This window comes from Elephantulus edwardii, unplaced genomic scaffold (assembly GCF_000299155.1).
Source record: "Elephantulus edwardii isolate Elephantulus edwardi_28Jun2011 unplaced genomic scaffold, EleEdw1.0 scaffold00153, whole genome shotgun sequence".
In the NCBI taxonomy this organism is placed as follows: domain Eukaryota; kingdom Metazoa; phylum Chordata; class Mammalia; order Macroscelidea; family Macroscelididae; genus Elephantulus; species Elephantulus edwardii.
Genome location: NW_006399903.1, coordinates 6,329,736 through 6,356,139, shown reverse-complemented (window position 1 = coordinate 6,356,139; position 26,404 = coordinate 6,329,736). Strand labels below are relative to the sequence as shown.

The window sequence follows — 26,404 nt, the reverse complement described above, 5'->3', positions numbered from 1 at the left end:
TTTTCCCTGCATTTTGGCACTTTTCGTCATGTTTCATTTCCACCTTCAAGGATGGTTGCACAAAGAGGTTAACAACAGCCCGAAGATGTCGTCACTGAAGCTGAAGAAACGTTGGTTTGTGCTGACCCACAATTCCTTGGACTACTACAAGAGCTCAGAGAAGAATGCCATCAAGTTGGGCACCCTGGTCCTCAACAGCCTCTGCTCCGTCGTCCCTCCAGATGAGAAGATCTTCAAAGAGACAGGTGAGGTGCTCAGGACTGACCCGAGCCGGGCGTGGGGCAGGACACCCCGGAGGCCGAGGCTGAGGCCAGGCGGGCTTAGCCTGGGGAAATGGAACTCCTCTTAGACCATCTCATTCCCCTCCTGAGACTCTCTCCTCTTTGTTGATGGATTGTCTGGGTCTGGTTTTGGCTGGCTATGCAAACACAGAATTTCAATATAATAACAAGGGTTTGTATCAGGTTTCAGAAACACTGGTTGAAATATTAACTGCTCACTGAAAAGTCAGTGATTTGTACGCACCAGTGATTCCATGGAAGACAATCTGTGAGGGGTTTGTTCTCATAAAGATAAGGGTTAGGAAGCCCCATGTGGAAGGTACACTCCCTTCTTCAGGGTCTCCAGTTGACAGGACGCTGCACACCCCTGACCAGGGGAGGCCTTCGTTACCTGCGTGATACTGATGGTCAAAGTGCTTGGCTGCAAATGGACAAGTTGGAGGTTTGAGGCCACACAAGACATCTCAGAAGAAAGGCCTGATGATCTCCATTCAAACCTCTGTCGGGCACAGTTCTACTCTGTCTGACCGTGGGGTGACTGGGAGTCGCATTCAGCTCTGCGGCAAAGCATTGAAGGTGGTCTTTATTTATTGAGTTGTAAGAAAGGTTCTTAAAAGGAAAAAAAAATAAAAATACAGAGTATCCCCTGGAAAGTCGTCATTTTTTTTTTCTCTCCACATGCAACCTAAATACAATCAATCTCAACTGTCGGTAAAGCTAAGCTTGAAAAACATGAGTGTAGTGATAAATTTTCCCTCCGTTTTTGGTGTAATAAAATTTCTGAAAGTCTGATTTATTATGATACGTGTTTCAGTTGTAATTTCATGCTTTTTTTTTTAATTAATCTTGATGAAAGTTTACAGAGACTTAGGGTTTCCAGTCATTCATTGTTGTACTTTTCTCCCTGCCCCCCGCCTTCTCCCACTTCACTGTTCTCTTTAAAAAGTAAAAGAAAAACTCTTTCATTGTTATCCCTCCCCCCAAGTCCTCTCCACTGTGCAGCCTTCATTCTGGACTCCTGTCATGACAATAATACCCAATCATATATCCTTTTTAAACAGTTCTCTCCCTCATCTGTTTCAGTAGACATCATTCCTGCACTACTGGGAATTTACCCTAAAGAAACCATAACTGCCACCCAAGCAGATTTATGCACATCCATATTTATTGCGGCTTTGTTCTCAATAGCAAAGAGCTGAAAACAACCCAAATGCCCATCAACAAACGAATGGATAGAGACGCTCTGGTATATTCCACATGGAATACTAAGCGGCATTGAAAAACAAAGAACTCATGAAATATTATGCAAAATGGATGACCCTGGAGGACATTATACTGAGTGAAATATCTCAGTCACAAAAGGACAAATATTGCATAGGGCGACTGTTGTAAAACGGGACTGATATCGGGGTTGAGGGAAGACATGCTTTCTTTTAAAAAAAATAAATAAATAAAGTGCTTCTTCTGTGTCAGATTCCAGGAGCTGGTTCAGAGGAGAGGCCTTGTTTCAGAACAGACTGACGAGCACGCATTTCCCTTTGGAGAGGTCAGACAGAGTAGGGATTGTTGTGTTCTTATGTCTTTATTTAAGGGCCAGTAGCTGAGACCTGGTGTCATACCTGGAGTAAGCCTGTCTCACGTCACAGGGTGATCAGTATGATTAAATCCTCGTTGGAGGCTGACTTAAAGCGATTAGAGTTTCAGGCCCACCCAGAGGCACACGGAAGGCAGGCCTGGTGATCTGCTTCTAAAAAATCTCAGCCTTGGGAAATGTTCTGCCTCACAGTTCTGCCCAGAGGCACTGTGGAAATCAGCGTGACAGCGCGGGTCCAGCACCTTGGGGAGCACATGATAGGATTTATCTTAGTGTCCGTGTAGATTTGCTCGTTCAGCTTGCCTTCCCCTCTCGGCTGTGACGTGGCAGGGCAGGGTGGGCATCCTGACTGCTCCCCAAGGGGCCCGGTGTGGGTGACAGCAACTGACTGATGCTGAGATCCTGGTGTCCAGCCATGAGAGGGGGACCTGGGGCCTAAAGCAGAGTATTAACGTGTGCACCCTGCTGCCGTGACAGGTTACTGGAACGTCACCGTGTACGGGCGCAAGCACTGCTACCGGCTCTACACTAAGCTGCTCAATGAGGCCACCCGCTGGTCCAGCGCCATCCAGAACGTCACCGACACCAAGGCCCCCATCGACACCCCCACACAACAGCTGATCCAAGACATCAAGGTAAGGGGCAGCCAGGCGTGCCAGGGCGGGCAGTCGGGCAACCGAGCCTCCAGCCCATCACTGTGGATACTGTGAGGTGACTCCGGACAGCTCCGGCTCGTACAACCCTGCACACGGCAGAACGGAATCCTGCCCGGTGCTCACAAACACTGCTGTGTGTAGTAAGTGCATTTCTGCAGCCCCTGTGTCCAGGCATCTCATTGATGTCACTTACTCTGTCGTTGTCAGGTACCACTGAGTCACTTCTTTCTCATACATCCATTGACACTGTCCGAGCAGTCTGGGCTGTGTTTGAGCCCATTGTTGTTGTCAGTGTGTCCGTCCATCTTGTTAGGGGTCATCCTCTCTTTCCCTTGACCCTCCACCTTTCCCAGCACGATGTCCTTTACCAAGGACTGGCTTGTCCTGACAACATGCAAAAATATGTGAGGTGAAGTTTTCCCCATCCTGGCCTCAAAGGCAAGGATGCCCCCTGGTTGCACTTTCCCCAGGACAGACTTGTTTGTCCTTCTGGTGGTCCGTAAGGTACTCACTTGCTGCTGGACACAAACGCCACAATTCAGAGGCATCCGGGTATTTTTCAGTCTTCTTGTGTCACTGTCCTGCTTTCACACACATGAAGCGATTGCAAATACCGTGCCTCGGGCTTCATCCTTTAAGGTGACTAGACCATTGACTAGACCAAGTGACTAGTCAAGCTTCATTTTTCACCCCCTGTGATCAAATTAGTTTTTGTTAAGTTAGTTAAAGTGTCTCCTCCCTTTTTTTTTTTTTTTTTTGGTCTCATTCCTCTTGGGAATTTTAAGAGGAGAGGGAAAAAAAACCTGAACACTAACCCCCAAACCCACTTTAGTTGTGAAAATATAGATAGTGCCATGTTTACCAATTGCTCATTTTTCATATAACAGAGGTGGGGTGTTCTGATGTTTAGGGAGGTGCGTGTACATGCTGGGTCTTGTGCAGGGTGATGGTCCACAGTGAGGGCCTCAGGTCTGTCTGGTCATGGAAATGCGCTGGTATCATCTCTGTTGACGACAGTCTGCCTTTTTACAGCATTTGCCTTGGTCCTGGGTTACAGACCTTCTAGAAGTAACACCATCATTCTGCTCCTACCGCACGGTTTCTAGACCACACAGGTGGTTTACCAGGAGCCCAGATTGGCATGGGAAAACTTAGGGTCCTCATCTTAGTACATTGCTGTCAAGTCTTAACTGATTCATAGCCGACTCACAGCAGGTTTTCGGAGGCTGTGAGGGGAAGACTGGAGGATATTGTTCCTCTTTTTCCTTAGAGCCCCAGGTGGATTTGAAGTGTCAGAGACACACAGCCTTTGATTTAGCATCACAGCTTCCTATAGACAATGCCTCTGGAGCTCTCTAGGGTCCGCGTCAGGTGACTCCACATTTAGGGAAGCTCACATGTCTGGATTAACGTTGATGGCATGAAATTGTTGATTCCTGTGCATAGAGATGAGTTTGTTGTGTGAACGAATGCTCGCACGGCCACCTGAAGTTGCTGTTCCCTGGAATGGAAATGAAAACACAGAATATTCTCAGTACTTTGTTCACGTTGCTCACCAGTCACTGCTGGAGGTCCAGCCCGAGGGGATTACTGCCTCTCTTCAAGTTAGCCATGCAGGCAAATTCATCCCACAGGAAAGATCTGGGTCTGTCACAGATGCGTGCTGTGAGGGCGGACAGGCACAAGGGCCCAGGAGGAGATCAGCAACACGCAAAAAAGGGGATCAGCCAGGGGCTGTGGAGTGTCATGGCCAAGAAGAGAGGGAGGACCGTATCCGAGTTCTCTGACTTTCTGCTACATCAGATCGGCCTCTGGTTGCCAACGGGTTATGTTTTCTGAGTATTTAGCAGCTTGATTCTACCTAGAAAGCGGCCAATTCTCCGTAGGTTTCTATGAGATCCATGGTGCTGTATTGTCTGATTTATTGCCTCCAAGGAGCAGCCAGGTTTAACCCTCTCCAGGATGAATCTGTTTGTTCTCTTAGCAGTCCATGGTACTCTCAATACTCTTCTCCAACATCACAGCTCCAAGGCATCAATTCTCCTTCTATCCTCCTTGGTCGTGGTTCAGCTCTCTGATGCATAACAAGTGATTGCAAAGACCTGTACCAGATGCACCTTTGTCTCCAGAGACCTACCGTTGCTCTTGAGTACTTTAGAGAGGTCCCTAACAGCAGAATATACACACACGCACACACAAAGCAAAACCTACTTAAACCTACTAGTCAAGTCAAATTTTGCCTCGTACTCGCCCTCCAGCAACTTCCTGTGACTGTACATCTTTACTGGAGGAGACTGTCAGTCTGTCTTGTGCAGAATCGCTGGTGGATTCGAACTGCTGATCTGTCAGCAGCCCTACATGTTATGCACTGTGCCACCGGGTGTGTGTGTGTGTGTGTGTGTGTGTGTGTGTGTGTGTGTGTGTTTTGTTGGTAGAACTGACTCATAGCTGACAGTTGACTGAGTTTTCAGAGGCTGGGATTCACAAGGGAGATTGCTCATCTTTCTCCGTCAGAGCAGCTGGTGGATTTGAACTGTGTGCCTTTGGGTTGTCAGTGTACCTCCTTATCATCAGAGTTTCCTGTGTGTATATGTGTATGTGTGTGCATAGACACACACATATATAATCTCAAAGCTCTTTAGAAAAAGGAGTTTTTTTTTAAATCTGTATCAGTCCAACTTCGTTTTCAAAGCTCTTACCTTATCTATGTTTATATTCACTAATTATTCTAAATGTCTGAATATTAGAAAAAGTAAATAGAATTTTCCAAATGTAACAGTGCTTGCTAGGAAATTAGACAAGTTTCTTTCCCCTTGTTTTTCTTTGTCTCTGACATGGTAGTATTTGATTTAACTCATAGAGAGTGTTTGAGTCATCAAGAATGGCGGACAAAGTAAAATAAGCTCATTTCATCTACTTTTTTTTTTGGCAGTCTATGGTCTATTCAATATTTTTTTAAATAATTTTAATGAACATTTACAGAGAATTTGGATTTCCATTCATTCATTGCTGCACTTCTCTCCCCACCCAGCCCTCACCCCCCGCCCCTCATCTATTTTTTTAAATAAGTGTAATTTTTTTCTGGCTTTTAATTGGATGTTATTGGAAAAGTTTCAAAATGGAAATGAAATTACCACGATGGTATGATTCATTGCCTCTCCTCCAACTTCTCTGTTTATTTGAAGTTCTAAAAGTAGCCCCAGTTAGCATCTTACAGCACAAGTGCATGCTGGGAACTCTGTGGGCACCCTCTTCAGTTTGAAAGGGCAGGAGGGGAGATGGGCATGTGGGTACAGTCCCTGGATCGACGGCAGGACACTTTCTGGAGAGTCATTTCTGGTTTTTTGCTCTACCTTATCAACTTCTATTTTATTGCAATTAATGTGATTAAGATCATTTTTTCATGTCATTTTCAGGTACAGGGAGAATACAAGAGAGAAACTAAAGAATTAGGGAGGTTTGTTTTTAAAAATAATTATAGCAAAATTAGTGTGTTTTGGTTAATGGATGGCAACATAATTAGCAAGAGAAGTTTAAGTAAATATTTTTAAGTATAAATTATCTCTAGGGAGCGTTTAAAGATTATTGTATCATATGGGGAACATACATGTAAGGCAACCGAAGAGACTGAATTACATCAGAACGCATTGTTTGTTGGTAATTCGTCTTATAAAGCAGACTGTGGTAGCTTTGTGTCTGAAATTATGAGTTGAAGCTGTATGGATGTTTAGACTTCTGAAATACCAGAGATGATTTTGTTTTTCAGGAGCCTGTTTTGTTTTCTGTATTGTTTTTCAGTGAGTGTGTCCGTGATGTTGACTAGTAACCTTGTAGGCTTGTCTGTTGAGTGCCTCAATGTTGAGCCACAGAATGAGTTTTGTTCCAGGAATGGAAGGTGACCACGGGCCGTAGTGCCAGGCTTGCAGCAGCCCTCGTCGGGTTCCACATATTCCTCCACCCCCTGCCCTTTCTAGAACCTTCTACTGTGATTCCTTTTAAAGTGGTCAGCAGTGGTAGCCAGACACCACCCAGCATCTGGTCTCAGAGTTTTGGAAATCGACGTCCACGTGCTCTGTGCATCATTGAGGGAGTTCTGGTGGTAGGGAGCTTCACTGCAATCCCAAAGGCACGCGGTTCAAATCCACCAGCAGCTCAGCTGGAGAAGAATAGGCAGTCTCCTCGCATGCAGTTTACCGCCTCTGAAAACCCGCTGGAGTGCCAGATTTGTGCGGTCGGTTCTGACTCGACGGTACCAAACAACAGCACCATGCATCCTTTAACCAGTTGTTTTGTCCATCTTTGCTCTTCTTCCCTCCTCTTTGTCCTGGATGGGGTGAGGCCTGTATGTGCACTTAGGTGGTCACTTGCCATGTGTTCTGGACGGGGTGAGGCCAGTATGTGCACCTAGGTGGCCACTTGTCATCTGTAGGGTCCCCAGGAGTTGCTCACCAAAGCAGGTGTGGAGCATGGGCTCTGTGGACAGTGTTCTGCCCGTGAAGGCTTGTTTTGTAGTAAACTGTCCTGGTTTTGTTGCTCTTCCTTCCCCTTCTCTTCCTTTGCCACTGTCCCTCCCTGTCACCTCAACCACCCCGTCACACCCCCTGCGCCCCCCTCCCTCCCTCCTACTGACCTGCGGGGTCTCCGTCCCCAGGAGAACTGCCTGAACGCCGACGTGGTGGAGCAGATCTACAAGCGGAACCCGATCCTGCGCTACACCCACCACCCGCTGCACTCGCCGCTGCTGCCCCTACCCTACGGGGACATCAACCTCAACCGTGAGTGCCCGCTCGCCACACCCCCACTGCTTGGCCGTGACTCCCGGCGGCTCTAACGGCCTAGCTTTACCGTAGGCCCGAGGGGGCTTCAGTCTGCGGGAATTAGTGAACACGTACGTAAAGGACACATGTCCTCCCTCCAGCAAGGGTCGGCAGAGCTTGGTCACACTGAGAGCGAGCTCCTCCAGGGAGAGGGGGAGCCCAGAGGTCCATCCTCCCCAGGGACTCAGAGGACCTGTCCCCTTGGCAGAGAACCAGATCCTAACGAGCTCTTCATCCCAGATATGAACCCGAGAGACTAAATCGTCTGCTGTCGAGTTGATTCCAACTCCTAGTGACCCTCTGTCAGGTTTCTAACGCTGTAATTCTTCTCGGGGGCACACTGTGTCATCTTCGTGCTACAGAGCTGCTGGTGGATTCGAATTGCCGTCCTGTCAGTTACAGGGAGCACTTTCCCGCTGCCCCCCCAGGACTCTGTCTGCCCCCTTCCTCTCCTCCACCCTCCGATGGCCCTTCCGGAAGCCCTGTGTGACTCTGTCCCCCTGTCCCCAGTGCTCAAGGACAAAGGCTACACCACCCTCCAGGACGAGGCCATCAAGATCTTCAATTCCCTGCAGCAGCTGGAGTCCATGTCCGACCCCGTGCCCATCATCCAGGGCATCCTGCAGACGGGCCACGACCTGCGGCCGCTGCGCGACGAGCTCTACTGCCAACTCATCAAGCAGACCAACAAGGTGCCCCACCCCGGCAGCGTGGGCAACCTGTACAGCTGGCAGATCCTGGCGTGCCTGAGCTGCACCTTCCTGCCCAGCCGGGGCATCCTCAAGTACCTCAAGTTCCATCTCAAGAGGTGAGGCTCCGGGCAGGGGACCTGCGGGGCTTCACCCAGGGCGTGGGTCAGGGAGTCCTGGTGGACATGAAACTAGACTGGACGAGGTGGATTGCTAACAGAAAGGGCAGTAGTTCAAATCCAGTAGCCACTCCAGGGGAGAAACACAGGCAGTCTCCTCCTCTTTCTGATTTATACGCTCAGATACCCAACAGAGAGCGTCAGTGACTTTTTAACAGTGGGTTTATCAAGAAGTTAAACATAGCAGTTAAACGCACACCTGCTGACTGAAGGCAGATAGGTGGTTTAAACCCACCAGCCACTCCATGGGAGAGAGGGGTCTGCCTGCTTCTGGAGAGGTTGTATCCCGGAAGACCCGCCCAGGGGCCCTGCTCTGTCCTGGAGGGTGGCTGGGAGTTGAAATGCAGCAGCAGTGGGTGTTGTTTATCTGTTTTCAGTGCAGTTCATTGCTGCTTATGGCAGTGCAGACTCAACTCAGTGTCACCTGAGGAGACAAGCCAGGGGACCTGCTTCTGAGAGGTCACAGCCAGGGAGCCCTCAGGGAAGGTCTGCAGGGTCCCCACGGGGTCCGTGAGTTAGAATGGGCTCCGTGGCACCTGACAGCAGTATAGACTTGGCCGTTCGTGGGTCTGTGGAGAGAGAAATCCCTCCACATGGAGGCCTGCGTAGGCCGCGGTTCTGCATCCCCTCCTCCGCGCCGTCACTGGGGGCGTGTGTGCTGCTGAACCCATTTCCCAGACACAGACGAACAATAGACATCTGGCCATCTGTTTTCAGAAATCAGCTGATTAAAACTATGCCTCAGGATGGTCCACAAGGCCCATTTGGTGACGCAGGGCCAGGCAAGCGAGACTGTGACCCTGGGGCGAGTGTTGAGTCGTGGCGGCTACAAACAGCATCACTTTGGGGCCTCTGGGTCAGGAGCTTGGATCCCTAGAGTCAGAATATAGACGTTTTGCAAATTTTATTTTATTATTTTATTTTTTATTTATGTTTTTTATTATCTTATTTATTTTATTTTTGTTTTATTATTTTATATGTTGTGTTGTTGTTATGTGCCATCGAGTCTCGTGCAACTCATAGTGACCCTATGTACAACAGCCCTAAACTCTGCTCTGTCCTGTGCCAGTCGCACTGTCTCTGACACTCCCATCCCAATTACCCCAGTCACTGAATCAATCCACTTCATAGAGGGCCTTCCCCTTCTGCGCTGTCCCTCCACCCTCCTAAGCATGATGTCCCTCTCCTCACAACATGTCCAAAGTATGTTAGACAGAGCCTTAGAATCCTTGCCTCCAAGGAACAGCCAGTTTGACCCTCTCCAGGATGAATCTGTTTGTTTTCTTGGCAGTCCATGGTACCCTCAACACTCTTCTCCAGCACCACAGCTCAAAGGCATCAATTCTCCTTCTATCCTCCTTAGTCATTGTCTATCCTCCTTAGTCATTCATTGTCCAACTCTCTGATGCATAACAAGTGATAGCATTATAATATAGAAAAATGTATTCTTTTATATTAGTTAGCATACATTGTGTTTAACACTATCCTTCGTTCACCTTCTGTTTGATACAATCATTCCCATTCATTGTGTTTTTTAAACTTAATCACCATTTCAGAATCTCCTATGCCCACCATTACCCCTTCTTTCCAGATCCCCACCAGATCTTTCCCATTTCCTTTACCCCCTCTCTCTACCCACCAAATTGTATGAGCCTATGATTTCCCCCGACCCATCCTCATCTCTCTGCTCCCACCTTCCCTCCTTGGGGCCCCATCGTATTTTACTGGATAGTTATCTTTCTGTTTTTACAATAATGGTCTAGGACAGTATTGATCCTTAAGAGACTGAGTGAGTTCACTTAGCCTAATGTGCTGTCCAGTCCCTCCCAAGTTAGGTAGTAATTTTCTATATCATTGCTCCTGACTGCTCCATAGTATTTCATTGTGTGAATGTACCACAATTTCTCAGTCCATTCGATTATGATTGGACATTTAGTCTCTATCCATGTTGTTGATATGGTGAATAATCCTGCTATGAGCATAGGTATACAAATGTCCTTTTGTGTCTCAGTCCTGGTTTTCTCAGGATATATTCCAAGGACTGGAGTTGTTGTTTTTGTTAAGTGCCATCAAGTCAAGTATGACTCATAGCGACCCTCTGAACAACATATCTGAACCTAGTCCTGTCCTGCGCCATCCTCACACTTTCTGACACATAAGAGCCCATTGCAGCAGTCACTGTGTCAGTGCACCTGGTTGAGCATCTTCCTCTCCTTCGCCGACCCTTCACACTGCCCACCATCATGTCCCTCTCCAAGGAATAGCACCTCCTCGCAATACGTCCAAAGTATGTGAGGTGAAGCCTCATCATTCTTGCCTTCAAAGAACACTCCAGCTGCACCCTCTTCAAGATATATCTACTCATTTTCTTGGCCATCCATCAAAAGTTCAGTGTTCTTCTCCAACACCACAGCATCAGGTCTTTTTCTATTATCCTTATTCATTGTCCAGGTCTCGGATGCACAGCTAGTAATTGGAAAGACTATGGCCTGAATCAAATGCACCTTAGTCCTCAAACTGACATCACTTCTCCTCAATAATTTGGAAAGGTCCCTAACTTCAGATTTTCCCAGTGTAATGTGTCTCCTTATTTCCTGACTGCTTGTACCAAGGGTGTTAATTGTGGATCCAAGAAAGATGAAGCTGTTGACATCTTTAATCTCCTCCCCATCCATCATGACACTGTGTTCAGCAAATTGCCTCCCAGAGTGGTTGTACCATTTTATAATCCCACTAACAGTGTCTGAGAGTTCCTATCTCTCCACATCTTCTCCAACAATTATTGCTTGTTGTCCTGTTAAACTTTGCCACTGCTACTGGGGTGAAGTATTATCTCACTGTGGTTTTTATTTGCATCTCTTATTGTCAGTAACTTTGAGAATTTCTTTTTGTATCTGTTGACCATCTGAATGTCTTTCTCTGTGAAAATTCTTTCCGTCTTTCACCCATCATGTAATTAATGAGATTATCAGTTTTTGTTTTTGTTTTTTTTTGTGGAAGCCCTGTAGTAGTCTATAAACTTTTGTTATGAGACTTTTGTCTGAGATGGTATTGCCAAATGAATTTTTTTTTCCCCCAGTTAGTAGGTTTTCTTTTCACCCTGTTGGAAAAGTTTTTGATGAGCACAGAGATTTAATCTTTGGAAGGTCCCATTCATCCGTTTTACCCTCTCCTGGCTGTGTATTTCTGGCTATATTTGTCATCCTTTTCATACCATGAACTAAGCCTTCTCAGCTTGGTTCTGTTTTGTCTCATGATCTTTATGGTTTGGGGCTTTACCCTTAGGTCTCTGATCTATCCTGAGTTGTTTTTTTTGTATAATGTAAGCTTCAGCTTTCTGCAGGTATCAGTCCAATTTGGCCAGCACCATCTGTTGAAGAGTATGGTGTTTTTTTCATGCTACAGGTTTTGTTTCCTTGTTGCTACCAGTTGACAATAGATAGGTGGGTTAATTTCTGGGTTCTCAATTCTGTTCCATTGGTCTGTGTGCCTGTCTTTGTACCAGTACCGTGCTGTTTTGTATACTACTGCTGTGTAGTAGGTGCTATACCTCCCACTTCATTTTGTTTTTCAGAAGTGTTTTGCTTATTCGAGGTCTCTCTCCTCCCCATATAAACTTGCCAATTACCTTTTCTATCTCTTTAAAGATAATTTGGTATCTGTGTGGGAATTCCATTAAACCGTAGATTACTTTTGTTAGGATTGTCTTTTTCACTCTACTGAGTCTTCCTATCCAGGTCTTTTACTGTTTCTCACAAAGTATTTTGCAGTTTTCTTTGTATTGATCTTTTCTATCTCTAGTTAGGTTCACTCCCAAGTATTGCAATTTGTTGTTGGCTATTATAAATGGTATTGCTTTCTTGATCCTTCACTGTGTTTTCCTTATTACTGTTGTAGAGGAAACTCACTGATTTTTGGATATTGATCTTGTATCCTGCCACTCTATTAAATTGGTCCACTGGCTCAAATAGTGTTGTTTTGGTTTTTTTTTTTTTTTCAGTCATTGGGGTATTCTGTGTACACTATCATATCTTCTGCATAGACCAACAGTTTAACCATCTCTTTACTGATCTGGATGCCTTTTCTTTCTTCTCTTATTGCCTTAGTAAGCACTGCGAATACAGGACTGAGTAGGAGTGGTGACAGTGGGCATCCTTGTCCGGTCCCTATTCGCAAGGAGAATGCTGTTAGTCTTTCTCCATTGAGAATGATCAGAGCCACTGTCTTGGAGTTGATTGTGACTCATTGACCCTCGGTTGGGTGTCCAGGGTATAGTAATCTTTATGGGAGCAAACTGCCCATCTTTCTCCTTTAGAGCTGCTGGTGGTTTCAAACCGCCAACCTTTTGATATATTTTCAATCACTGCTACCCTCTTAGAGGGTGCCCTGGCAGCTCTGTGACAGAGAAGACCTGGCTGCATGAAGACGACAGCTTAGGAAGGCCCGTGGGCAGTTCTGCTGTGTCATGGGGTCACTGTGAGTCAACAGCACGCAGGACCGCTGTTTAAAAATAGAAATAGGAAAAATTTAAAAACGGAGTTATTTGTTCCAGACCAAACAGGTAGAAGGAATCTGACTCACATTGGAACTAACATGTGGAAAAACAGTTTTCCTTGCCAGTGCGAGGCCTCGCTCTGACAAGTATCCCAAGGTCTGCAAGGTGAGCTGGTGACAGAAGTGCTCGCCGTAAATCTGCCCAGTGGGTTTATTTCCACACTTAAGCTGAACCTGCACGGATTCTCGGCCATAGGGCTCTGTGTCTGCACTGCCGACCAGCAGAGGGTGCTAACGCATCCTCATCAGAGCCTCTGTCAGCCTGACACCCAGTGGCCACCACCGGCCTCGGTCCAGCTGCTGAATGGGTCTCATGTTTGTTTCCTAGGATACGGGAACAGTTTCCAGGAACCGAGATGGAAAAATACTCGCTCTTCATCTACGAATCCCTGAAGAAAACCAAGAGCAGAGAGTTTGTGCCCTCCCGGGATGAAATCGAAGCCCTCATCCACCGGCAGGAGATGACGTCCACAGTGTATTGCCATGGCGGGGGCTCCTGCAAGATCACCATCGATTCCCACACCACGGCCGGGGAGGTGAGAGGGGCTTGGTGGTTGGTTTGCAGGGAAGTCACCACCCGGCCGGGTCAGGAGCGCTGGGCACTTAGACAGGCTGCGCCTTAGCAGTGACTTAAGGCTGCTTAGTATAAGGGGAAACACAGTCTAACCTACTTGTGTCCCCTTAATAGACAAGCATCAGAATATGTATTAACGATGGTAGAGGCCAGGTTCAATGCAACTCACTTATCTGAGACACAAGCTTTAATCGGCTGAGTAGTTGCTGCTGGTTTCAAACCAAACCCCCATATATTGACTCCAGGGATTTTTTTCTTTATTTTTTCAACTTTTCTCCTATTGTGATTTGAATGAAAGTTGACCACGCATGCTAGTTCTTCATAAGTTCACTCACATACGTTTTATCTTATACCCTAAACTACGGTACCCGTGGTGTCTCGCCCACTTGGTCAACAGGGCTTCTTAAGCATTTTCACAGCCATCTGTGTCCATAGATATATAGAATGTTCGTCGACTCTGAAGATCACATTTTCTGTGGTGCTTTTAATACCATTTCTTCGTGGTAAATAGAGATGGTGAAACATTTAGCAGGTCTACATTCATTTTCTTTTTTAAAATAAAATTTTATTTTAATTGTGACTTTAGCAAATGTTTACAGAGAAATTAGCTTTTCATTCATTCATTGTTGTACATTTTACCCCCATGCCCTCCCTTCCCCCTCTCCTAGTTTACTTTTTTAAAAATATTCATTTGTTGTTGCACAATTAACTGATTTTCATCCCTCCTCCCCGCAATCCCCTTTGCAATGATGTACCTCTTATTCTGGGCTATTGTCGTACATGTAATACCTCATTATATATTTCTTTTAAACAGTTCCTTATACATTGTCTTTTATTATTATTATTTATTATTATTATTATAATTAATAATTTTAATGAAAGTTTACAGAGACTTTGGATTTCCATTCATTCATTGTTGCACTTTTCTCCCTGTCCAACCTACCCCCACCCCCAGTTGGCTCTTCTCTTTTTGAAATGTAAAAGAAAATTTCTTTCACTATTACACAGTCCCTCCCCCCAAGTCCACTCCACTACACAGCCTTCGTTTTGAAAAGTAAAAGAAAAATTCTTCCATTGTCATACAGTCCCTCCCGCCAAGTCTACTCCACTGTGCAACCTTCATTCTGGACTCCTGTTATGACGATAATAGCAGGTCTACGTTTTTGGTGCACGTTTTCATCATGTTACACAGTCCTCACTACCCCTCATCAGCAGTAGAAGTCCCAGTCCGTCCCCCAAATACAGTGGCTCCCCACATCCGCATTCCCTGTCCTTTTGAAACTTACACTCTTCTAAAACCAGCTGGCTGGGAGAAGCCGGTGTGAAACTCAAGAAAGCCGTTCATGGCAGAGGAACGTCACGACACGTCACTGCCTGCTCTTTAAGAATTTCTTTATTTTCCTTTTTTTAAAACTCCCCTTCCAAAGCATTTACTTCCATGAGCAGTTCCTGGCCCCTTGACTTAGCATAGAACTTTTAAAAGAGCAGACACTTTACAGACTGGAGTTTGAAGAAAGTCTCCATTAATCGTCAGTCATGCTCTCCGCCTCTCCGGGGCTTGCACCCCTCATGCACAGGAAGACATTTCCAGGACAGATGGCAGTTATTGTTTGGAGTTTACAGATCCATTAGACGAAGGCAGGGCTCTGCAGTTCTAGGGTTCTCCCAGCAAGTATACGTCTACAGATTGGCTGCTATCCACTTACCCAGTGGGCCATGAAACCCATCTTCTTTTTGGCAGGGAAGAGGGAAAGCTGGTTCCAGCAGAACCAGTGAAAAACACTGGCTTTGAAATCCTGATGGGCCACATGCAGGAGGGACCCTTTAGGAAGTGCTTGGAGCCTCTTTTGAGCTCCGATGGCAGTCCATAGTGTGGCATGCTGCTACCTAAAAAGCAATGCATGCATCTCTGGTGGTTCAAATCCACCAGCTCCTACACAGAAGAATACTAGGCACTCTGCCATTAAGATTTGCTGGCTCTGAAACCCAGTGGAGGGTCTCTGTGCCCTGAAATCAGTCAGCTGACCAAGAGTTACTTGAGTGCCAGCAGTGTCCCTCTCAGCTCAGACGGGGGCACAGCTAACGGCATCCACTGGACCAGGCTCTGAAGCTGACCACGCCCACCCATGTCTGTCCCTCAGGTGGTGGAGAAGCTGATCCGGGGCCTGGCCATGGAGGACAGCAGGAACATGTTCGCCTTGTTCGAGTACAACGGCCACCTGGACAAGGCCATTGAAAGCCGGACTATCGTGGCGGACGTCTTAGCCAAGTTTGAAAAGTAAGTTCCCCCCTACCCATGCCACTTGACTAAGAAGTGGCCGAACGCTTGAACTGTGGTTTTCTGCTTCCCAGCATATCGGGAGTTGGTTTCAGGAGAGTGGAATTTGGGCCAGTTTTGTTTTTCTGATCACTCTCCTGGCTGCTGATCCGCTTTCCGAGATTCTCAACCAGAAGCTCTGTCTGAATCATGATTCTCCTCTCCTTTCACTTGTTGTTTGTCTTATAAACCATCACTTTAAGAGGCCCTGATTCTTAGCTTTCCACTATGTTGTTAACTTCAAAACCAGGCCAACTCACAAACCTCAGAACTGCATACCGTCTCTCTTAGAGCTTCCTTCGGGTCCTGAGGGGTGTGTAGCCATCAAGAAGGCGTTTCTGACCCACCTGGTAGTCACAGAAGAAAGGCGTGGGGATTTGCGTGCGTTATCACAGCCAGGCACGCCCTGTGTGCAGAGGGTTCAGCTCTGAGCCCGCTGGGCCTGGGAGCCAGAAGCATGGCATCTCTTTGGCTTTTGAATTTTTTAACCTGTAATGTTTACCCTATGATTCTGAGATCCCATACATATCTTACATCCCGTATTTTACATACCGAAGAAATAAAAATCCCTGCTAGGTATTAACACAGGCCTCACTCAACTCTACGGAGCGCTGGCGGCAGCATCATGATGTTGTTGTGAGTGCCATTGAGTAGAGTACGACTTACAGCGACCTTGTGAACAGTAGGTCAGAACTCTGTTCTATCCTGTACCATCCTCATACCTCCTAACACATTAGAGGCCGTTGCAGCAGTCACTGTGTCAATCTGCTTGGTCAAAGGTCTTCTTCTCCTTTGACGACCCTTCACAGCATCGTGTCCTTCTCCAAGGAATAACACCTCCTAGCAACATACCTAAAGTTTGCTAGGTGAAGCCTCATCATTCTTGCCTCCAAAGAGCACTCTGGCTTTACCCTCTCCAGGACATATCTGTTTTTATAGCCGTCCATGGGGTGTTCAGTGTTCTTCTTCAAAACACCACAGTTCTTCTTCTGCCATCCCTGCTCATTGTCCAGCTCTCAAATGCTTAGCGAGTGATCGAAAAGACCATCGCCTGAATCAGATGCACCGTCGAGTCAGAACTGACCCATCGCTGACCCTCCAGCAGACTTTCAGAGACAGTTAATCACACGGGAGGAGACTCCCCATCCTTCTCCCACGGAGCAGCTGTTGGTTAGACCGTCACAAGTCTCCCTACTAACACGAAGGCTGCATGCCTCTGGATGTTCGAATCCACAAGTGACTCTGAGAGAGAAAGAGAGGAAATCCCTTCCACACACAATTCACAGCCTCCAGCAAACCTACTGAAAGCCCAGCGGAGGGTCACCTGTGGGTCAGAACTGACTTGGCAGCAAGGAGTTTAAGTCTTTTATAAATATTATTGGCGCTGAGGGCTAGCAGAAAGTGTGGAGAAATAGCATTGATTCCTTTTCATCCCCATTCTGCTCAGCTAATTAAATAGGGGTCTTCCGAGTGGTGCATTAGCAGGTTAATTAAAAACTGCCTGTTTGTTTCCATAGTGTGAGGCCAGGGTGCAAGTGTGTTTTTCCTGCTGGTTAATTAAAGTTCCTGAGGAGCTCCGATGAGCTTTTCTCCTCTGTTCTGGGCCCCCTCGCCCTCCATCCGTCTCCACCCACCACTGTCTTAGGAGCTGAGGCTGAATGCTCGGGTCTCTGTGGTTTACCTCAGTCTGTGATTGGCACAGGGTATTTGTGCTTGGCCTCTAATCAGAAGGTTGACAGTTCGGACCCACCCAGCAGCAACATGGGAGAAAAGCTTGGTGTTTGGCTTCTCTAAAGATTAAACCACAGTCCAGATCCATTGTCATTGAGGTAAATCAGCTTTTTTTTTTTTTTACCCTATAGCATAAAGCAGAACTGCCCCATAGGATTTTGAAGATTGTAAATCTTTATATTAGTCTGGAGACTAAGGTTCACTTGATCCAAGCCATGGTCTTTGCAATTACTTGCTATGTGTCAGAGAGCTGGGCATTGACTAAGGATGACAGAAAGAGAACTGATTCCTTTGGGCTGTGGTGCTGGAGAAGAGTACTGCTCGGAGAACAAGCAGGTTCATCCTGGAGAGGATTAAACCAGGCTGGTCCTTGGAGGCAAGGATTTTTTTTTTTTTCTATAATTATATTTTTTAATTTTCATAAACATTTACAGAGATTTTGGGCTTCCACTCATTCATTGTTGCACTATTCTCTCTACCCTCCTCCCAGTTTGTTCTTGTCCAAATGCCACAGTGCTTGTCAAAGCCAGTTCTGATTAATCTTCTTTGTCAGTGTGTCCTTTGCCATTCCCTATTACTCCTCCCTGAGAGAGACTTCACCCTGAGTCATAAGGAAAAGGGGATGGCGTATTCTCTTAGCTACTTCCTGCTGAAAAGGGACGCTGTGGGTTTCATGGTGAAGATCTTCTCTCACTACTCTAAAGGGCCCCTTTGGCAGTAGGAAACACATAGACTATTATGGAGATTGATTTTGGAATTTAGATGCACTCTTATTGATTGTGCTTGGCCGTACATGTTCATATCCTTGAAGATGTATCATGGGGGTGTTGCAACCTAGAAGACACAAATTTGACTAACAAGTTATAAGTACATGAGTCAAAAATTATGGAAAAGTAAAAGAAAAGATTGTTTCATTGTTTTACAAACCCTCCCCCAGGTCCCCTCCACCATGTAGCCCTCGCTCTAGTCTCCTGTGATGACAGAAATACCCAGTTATATCTCTCTTTTAAACGGTTCTCTCCCTCCTCTGTTTCAGTGCAGTATACATTATTGAACCCATCTTACTCAGTCTCTCCCCAACCCCAAGGACAGTCCCATTCTACAACAGTGGCATCATGTAATATTTGTCCTTTTGTGACTGGGATATTTCACTCAGCATAATGTTCTCCAGAGTCAACCATTTTGAATAATATTGCATGAGTTCCTTGTTTTTTAATGCAGCATAGTATTCCATTGTGCGAATATACCACAGCTTCTCTAGCCATTCGTTTGTTGATGGGCACTTAGGTTGTTTCCAACTCCTTGCTATTGTGAACAAAGCTGCAGTAAACATGGGTATGCATATATCTGCTTGGATGTCAGCTATGGTCTCTTCAGGGTATATTCCCAGTAGTGGAATTGCTGGGTCAAATGGTATCTCTATTTGCAACTTTTTGAGAAAGCGCCATACTGCTTTCCACAGGGGTTGCACCATTTTACACAGACATTCTTTGGACATGTTGCAAGGAGGGACCAGTTCTTGAAGAGGGATATCATGCTTGGGAGTGTGGAGGGACAGAGAAAGAGAGGAGGACCCTCAATGAACTGGATTGAGTCAGTCACTGGAGTAATGGGGATAAGTGTGTCGGCGACAATAAGATTGACACAGGATAGAGCAAAGTTTAGGGCTGTTGTACATAGGATCACTATGAGTTTCAAGCGACTCGACGGCACATAACAACAACAACAACAAATCTTTATTGAAGCATGTTCTCCCGTGGATTAACCAGCAGGCTTGAACCTCTGACTTTTGGATTAGTAGAGCAAGCGCTTTGACACCTGGGTTCTTCATGCCGTATGCAGCAAAGCTGGCCCTAAGGAGTCATGTCACACATACGATCACCAGGAGCCACAGCCGCCTCCTGGCCAAGGGCGTGGGTCGGCCCCGTGCGTGGAGGCCTGCCTGGCTCTGTGCGTGGAGGCCTGCATGGCCGAGGGCGTGGGTCGGCCCCGTGCATGGAGGCCTGCCTGGCTCTGTGCGTGGAGGCCTGCGTGGCCGAGGGCGTGGGTTGGCCCATGCGTGGAGGCCTGCCTGGCCGTGGCTTGGGTTGGCTCTGTGAGTGGAGGCCTGCGTGGCCAAGGGCTTGGTCAGCCCCATGCGTGGAGACCTGCCTGGCTCTGTGCATGGAGGTCTGTGTGGCCGAGGGCTTGGGTTGGCTCTGTGCGTGGAGGTCTGCCTCACTTCAGGTTCTGCATCTCCTTCCTCATCTCCCATAGGCTGGCTGCCACGTCGGAGGCAGGAGACCTGCCGTGGAAGTTCTACTTCAAACTGTACTGCTTCTTGGACACAGACAATGTGCCAAAAGACAGCGTGGAGTTCGCATTTATGTTTGAGCAGGTAAGAGGAGCAGTGGCAGACCAGGTCTTCCCTGGTGCCCGGGGCTGAAGCCCCGATGCTGCACCGTGCACAGGACCTGCTGTTCCTCAGATGTGGCCTGTGGCGGGAGCACCCCCCACGTGCAGAGACAAGTGTCCGTTTGTAGGACTTTTCCCTTTTGTTTGCACTCCTGGGCCAGCATTGATCCTGGTAAGGGGGAGGGAGGAATCAGAACACTATCCCCAATGTGGTACGTACAAGGTCTCGGCTTCTGTAACAAGCAGACGACCCCCCTCCTCACAGGTGAAGCCTTCCGAAGCCCTGATTCTCACTGGAGGGGCAGGCCCTCTCCATGTCGTCTCTGGGGGGCCAGCTTTGTCTTAGCTTGTAGACTTCTTTCTGTGCTGGTCTTCTGTGTGGGTGCCTCTCAGGAGTGACCCCAGCCCATGAGAGGGCCTTGTTAACATCACACCCTGTTCCCCCCACAAGGTGCCATCCACAGCCCTGGGGGGTGATGTTTGGGGACACGAGTCAGTCAGCTGATTCAGTCAGCGACGTCTGACAAGGAGAAAGTTCTGGCCGTGGAGGAGGCGGGGGGAAGGCTGCATTGGGACGTCACGTAGGATGTGACCCCCTGGACATCCCGCGCGTGATGGTACTGTCTTGAGTTAAGCCTCCGGCCCCTCTTTCAGGCCCACGAGGCGGTGATCCACGACCACTACCCGGCCCCGGAGGAGAACCTGCAGGTGCTGGCCGCCCTGCGTCTCCAGTACCTGCTGGGCGACCACACGCTGCACACGGCCCTGCCGGCCCTGGAGGAGGTGTACTGCCTGCAGAGGCTCCGAGCCCGCATCAGCCAGTCCACCAAGACCTTCAGCCCCGGCGAGCGGCTGGACAGGCGGCGGACCAGCTTCCTGGACGGCACGCTGCGCCGCAGCTTCCGCACGGGCTCCGCCTCGCGGCAGAAGGCCGAGGAGGAGCAGATGGTGGACATGTGGGTCAAGGAGGAGGTGTGCTCCGCACGGGCCAGCATCGTCGACAAGTGGAAGAAGCTCCAGGGCCTGAGCCAGGAGCAGGCCATGGTCAAGTACATGGCCCTCATCAAGGAGTGGCCTGGGTACGGGTCCACGCTCTTCGACGTGGAGGTGAGGACCTGTCACGGTCACGCGGAGGGCAAGAGAGCTCACCACCCACTCCCCCGACCACCCCTCAGTCTCTTCCTCCTGTGCAAAAAAAAAAAACAAACCCAAAATACTGCCATGAACCCAGTTCCTACTCGTAGCGACCTTGTAGGACAGGGTAGGACCGCCCTGTGGACTTTTCTGAGCTGTGGGTCTTCATGGGCGCAGATGCTTTCATCTTCCTCCCGTGTTAGAACCACTTACCTTCTGGTTGGTAATCAAGTGATTTAACCACTGCACCAACAGCAGTGAGGCTGGGAAGGAGCTTGATGGAGCTGCCTTGTGTTTCCAGGTCCCGAGAGGTTTCCACCTTTGACGGGGGCACGTCCACTCTTATCTGTGTTGGAGGAAGATATTTTGACTTTTCCTCCTCTGGCAGGCTCCCACTTTCTTAGATTTTATTGCATTAGGAATGAACAGATAATGACAAATTGGCCCATCCTTGAAACATCTCTTGCTCTGTCCTAGGGTGGCTGTAGATAATTACAGCCCAAGACTGCTAGGAGGAAAGAACCTCTTTTTTAAGAGGGGAAACCCTTTAATTGTATGTACAGTTAGGGAATTCTAGTGGTGTGGCCCGGGAGAGCTGTGCTGTTGACCCAGAGGCCAGTCTGTGGGACAGCTCAAGTCCACGGCAGGGGAAAGATGAACAGTTCCCTCCCGTGAGGTTTACAGCCTCAGAGAACTGGTGAAGGGTCCACCATGAGTCAGTTCAGACTCAGCTGCAGTGGGTTCCATACACAAGGCACTCCAATGGCATGGCCCTGCTTACAGGAAGGTCAGTGGTTTGAATCCGCTTAGTAACTCCAAGGGGGATCAATGGGCAGTCTCCCCAGTAAAGAGAATGCAGTCCCAACAACACTCTGGGGAGCGTGTGTGAGTTGAAATCAGCTTTATGGCCACAAGTTTGGTTTTATATGTACAAATGAGGGTCTGGTGCTGTCATTCCCCAGCTGGTCATTGGTTTGAAGCCACCGGCTGCTGCATGAGAGGAGACCTGTTGGTCTGCTTCCATAAAAATCCAAGACCAAACCCACTGTCATTGTCTCAACTGACTCCTGGGCACCTTCCATTGGGTTTGCGACTGTCCCATGGGACAGCCAGTGGGTGCCTTCCATAAAGATTCCCACCTAGGAGGCCCTGTGGGACTGTTCCGCCCTGTCCTCCAAGGTCTCTGAGCCACAGTCAGCTCACCGACAGTGTGATTGATGGTGTTTATTCATTTCCTGAAAAGGGGCCCTGGTGGTGTGAGGGTAAAACCCTCAGCTGCTAGTGCAAAGGTTGGGGTTTTACACCCACCTGGTGGCACCAAGAGAGAAGAGTCCTGGCAGTGAGCTGCTGTCTGGGCTGCCCTGGGCACCCAGCGGGGCAGTTCTGGTCTGTCCTGGAGGGTGGCTGTGAGTTAGAACAGACCTCACAGCAGTGAGCTGAGTTTAAATTGTACACATAGAGTGTTCCACGTGTGTGTAGGGGACCTGATGGCCCCCCGGCCTCTGACTGCCTCCCCTGACTGTGTCCACAGTGCAAGGAGGGCGGCTTCCCGCAGGAGCTCTGGCTGGGCGTCAGCGCCGACGCCGTGTCCGTGTACAAGCGCGGCGAGGGGCGGCCACTGGAAGTCTTCCAGTACGAGCACATCCTGTCCTTCGGGGCCCCCCTGGCAAACACCTACAAGATCGTGGTGGATGAACGGGAGCTGCTCTTCGAGACCAGCGAGGTAAGAGGCCGGCCGAGCACGCCTTTTTGCATGTGGCCACAGCCAGGCGAGAACCAGAACCCCTACTTTCTGACACGTCCGGCCGATGGTGTTCGTTTATTGTTTAATTTTAAAACGTGGGAAGACAGCATGGTGGCAGGCTACTCCCCGCCCACAGTGGGTCATCCCAGGTACCTTCTGTGGACTGCAGTTCTCTGTGTGCTTGTATCGTGGAGGACTGTGATCCCCAGGGCCCGTGGGGTCCTGGCTGTGGAGAAACGAGCTGAAAGGCAGTGGTACGCTGTGGATGTCAGAGCACGTCGAGCTTGACCTTGTGACAGCAGAGGGCACGAGCAGGGAGTCGGAGCTGTAGGCTTGAGCTCCTCGTGCAGAAGGACAGATGTTAAAGACCGTGTGGTCGCCTGCGGCCGTAGACCGTTATCCTGCCCCATCAGAACCCAACCGTGCTTGAAGCCCATTGTTGTCATTCGGTCAGCCCATCTCCAGGGCCGTCTTCTTCTCTTCCATTGACCTCTGAGGACTGACCCCTCCTGACAACAAGCACAAAGTGTGTGAGATGACCTTTCACCACCCTGGCCTCTAAGAAGCACCCTGGCTGCACACCCGTAAGGCAGACGTATCTGCAGACGTATCCGTTCTTTTGGCCGCCCATGGGATATTCATTGCTCTTCTCCAACACCACAGCTCAGAGCCAACAATCCTTTCATCTTCCTTATTATCCATATGTTGTTGTTGTTGTTGTTGTTGTTAAGTGCTGTCGATCTGCAGGCGACTCATAGTGACCCTGTGAAGGAAAGTCCTCACCACTTGGGCGCCTTTCATCCTCTCTTCAGGTTCATAGGGTTTCCGAAGTGGATGCCACTCCTCCTCCTTCCAAGCTTGTTTTCGTTGAAGCTCCACCTCACTCTCTGTCCGCATTGGGTAGCCAACCATTAACGCATTTGACACATCAGTGTCACAGTGTTCAGCCTCACAGCAACCACAAGTGACCACAGTACAGCTACTTGTACACCAGGGCTGTACGACCTAGAGGAATGTCTGAACAGAAACAATGAAAGACAGGCCCGAGGGCCTTTTTGGGCTTGAAGCCCTCTGCTGCTGCCTTAAACCCTAGGCCAAGCCTGGCTTGCCTGGCTCCCGTATATGCATATGAAAAACGCATGGTACAGTGAAGCAGAAGGTCAGCAAAAGAGGAAGACCTTGCAAGACATAGTTTCATACCATCTTCTTCAGCCAGGGGGCAGCAGTGGGCTCTGGCACAGCAGCCACGGTGGAGGTGGTGCAGACAGGCAAGCAGGTGGCATAGCTCTGCTGTGGGTTGGACCCAGCTCTGCGCCAACTGACGATGGTTACCCACCGACCAGGCGAGAGTGGAGGCAGACGGCTGTTCTTGGCACAAGTTCACAGACGAAAGCCTCTGAAGATATGTGCCAGTAGTTCCAAGTTTGAAAAGTTTACGATAGTAATTGTGCAAGAGGTCTCGGGAGATACCTGGAAGGAGGCTGTTGGCAGCGCAGATGTTGTGAATGAAGCATGGCCCCCACTCGTCTCTTGGGGTGGGGACACGAGAAGAGGTGCAAGAGGCCTCGAGGGCCCATTGGGCAGGGAGTGGGGATGCTGGGAGGTTGGGCTGACAGGCAGTGAGGAGGAAAGCTTGGGCCTTGATGGGTGGGTCCCAAGCCCCGGGCAGCCTCAGGATTTGGTTACATCCAGTAGACGGGGAGCTGCTGTCCACCGTCGGCTGAGGCAGGTAGTAAGGGCAGTTGTTGATAAATGGTGAGAGGCCACCAGCTTGGAAGAGGACAGAGATGCCAAGGAAAGGGTTAGGAGGCTTCCCGCGGACCCTGGATAGCAGTGAGGGGACGCACGCCCCAGCGATGGTGATGAGAAGTCCGTGGGAGGAAACCAGCAGCTGTGGCATGGTTGAGCGGGCACAGAGCTAAACAGGATGTCTGGGGCATGTCCGGGCCTCAGGCTTGCTTCCTCAGTCACACCTGTGGGGTGGCCTGGAATATATACTCCTTTCTAGAAGGCTCTGATAGTGGCCTTTGTTGGCGGACAGTATTTGGCTGAAGTGGAGAAAGTAACCCCATAAGAGCAGGCTGGCTGTTTTCACAGGAATCGACAGTGTGCAGGGCAGTGTGGTGTCTGTAGAAAATCACACGCCTCCTCCCTGACCAGGAATGGGTGGGAACCCCAGAGTGTTGAACCCTGAGCCCTGGGTGCACCCTCAGGTGGCGGAAGGCAGCACCCGTCCTCCCTGACCAGGAACGGGTGGGAATCCCCAGAGTGTTAAACCCTGAGCCCTGGGTGCACACCCCTCCTTTCTGACCAGGAATGGGTGGGAACCCCAGAGTGTTAAACCCTGAGCCCTGGGTACACACCTCTCCTCCCTGACCAGGAACGGGTGGGAATCCCCAGAGTGTTAAACCCTGAGCCCTGGGTGCACACCCTTTCTTTCTGACCAGGAATGGGTGGGAACCCCAGAGTGTTGAACCCTGAGCCCTAGGTGCACTCTCAGGTGGCGGAAGGCCTCACCCCTCCTCCCTGACCAGGAACAGATGGGAACCCCCCAGTATTATACCCTGAGCCCTGGGTACACCCTCAGGCAGCGGTAGGCAGCACCCCTCCTCCCTGACCAGGAACAGGTGGGAACCCCCCAGTATTACACCCTGAGCCCTGAGTGCACACTGCTCAGGCAGCGGTAGGTCCTGTCAGTGCTGAGTGGGGTGCGTGTGGACATAGTGGGCTGACGGCCGCCCTCTGCTCCCCGCAGGTGGTGGATGTGGCCAAGCTCATGAAGGCTTACATCAGCATGATCGTCAAGAAGCGTTACAGCACCACACGCTCCGTCAGCAGCCACGGCAGCTCCAGGTGAAGCCGAGGCCCCCATCTCAGTGTCCGAGCGCACCTCCACACCGCCCGCCGCAGGCTCCAGTGTCCAGTGAGGCCGAGCGTGGAGCCAGCAGGCTTCGGGGAGGCCCTGGCAGAGGGAGGTGTCTGTGCGGGGCTGCTCACCCTGCCGGCTGCAGTGACCATGTACTCAGCTGTCCACCGTAACAGTCTGCACAGTTTCCAAAGCTTCAGTACTCCTCTGTGACACATGCCTTAAAGAGAAAGGGGCCAGGAGACCCTCGCTGCCACCAAAGCAGCCAGAAGTGCCTTACCCCGCGACCCCACACTAACCGGCCTTAAGTGTGCCCTGAGGGGCACTGCTCAGCAGGACATTGCACTAACCACCCCCCAGCCCGATGATGCCTCCGATCACGACAGGTGAGGGAGTGGGGGGCGGAGGGAGCCTGGGGGACAGGAGTCAGGGTCGGATTGCTGCTGGCAGCCATCCGGGCACATGCAGTGACTGGGCCCCTGGCTTCCTCTAAGTCTGCGCACCTGCCCGGGCCTGCGTGGACGCCGTCCACCTGCCACTCGCAGCCCCGGTTTCCTGAGGATTAAAGGCCCAGGGCAGAGGTGCCAGCTGGCAGCCAGCTTCTCAGTTCAGCCTCTGTCGTCTGTGGCTGCCTTGTGGGGCAGTTTCATGCACAGCCCGCATGCCTTTGGTCTCTCCGGTCCTTTGTACCTCCCGCAGCGCGTTGGGACTTGCCCTTGTCCGACATGGAGCGATCCTGTGTCCCAGGTCTGCTGTGTCAGGCACAGGGGTGCGTCCTGCCGGCGGCTGTATTTATAAGCCACTCTTAGCCCACCTCGGCGCCAGCGCCATGCGGGACAGTACGAATTCCGCATTCTTTAAGTTACTAAAGTAT

At 49.5% G+C, this 26,404-nt stretch overlaps 1 protein-coding gene across 1 annotated transcript in view; it reads left to right on the top strand.

Annotated features, from left to right (window-relative positions):
* Positions 1–25,521, top strand: part of MYO10 (myosin X) — a 225,616-nt gene extending 200,095 nt beyond the window's left edge. The window contains exons 31-40 of the mRNA XM_006895013.1: positions 51–245; positions 2,353–2,510; positions 7,183–7,306; positions 7,859–8,156; positions 13,099–13,306; positions 15,486–15,622; positions 19,649–19,769; positions 20,441–20,893; positions 22,452–22,643; positions 25,420–25,521. Of these exons, the coding sequence (XP_006895075.1) occupies positions 51–245; positions 2,353–2,510; positions 7,183–7,306; positions 7,859–8,156; positions 13,099–13,306; positions 15,486–15,622; positions 19,649–19,769; positions 20,441–20,893; positions 22,452–22,643; positions 25,420–25,521 (1,988 nt within the window). The remainder of the gene's footprint in view (positions 1–50; positions 246–2,352; positions 2,511–7,182; positions 7,307–7,858; positions 8,157–13,098; positions 13,307–15,485; positions 15,623–19,648; positions 19,770–20,440; positions 20,894–22,451; positions 22,644–25,419) is intronic.
* Positions 25,522–26,404: the final 883 nt, after the last annotated feature.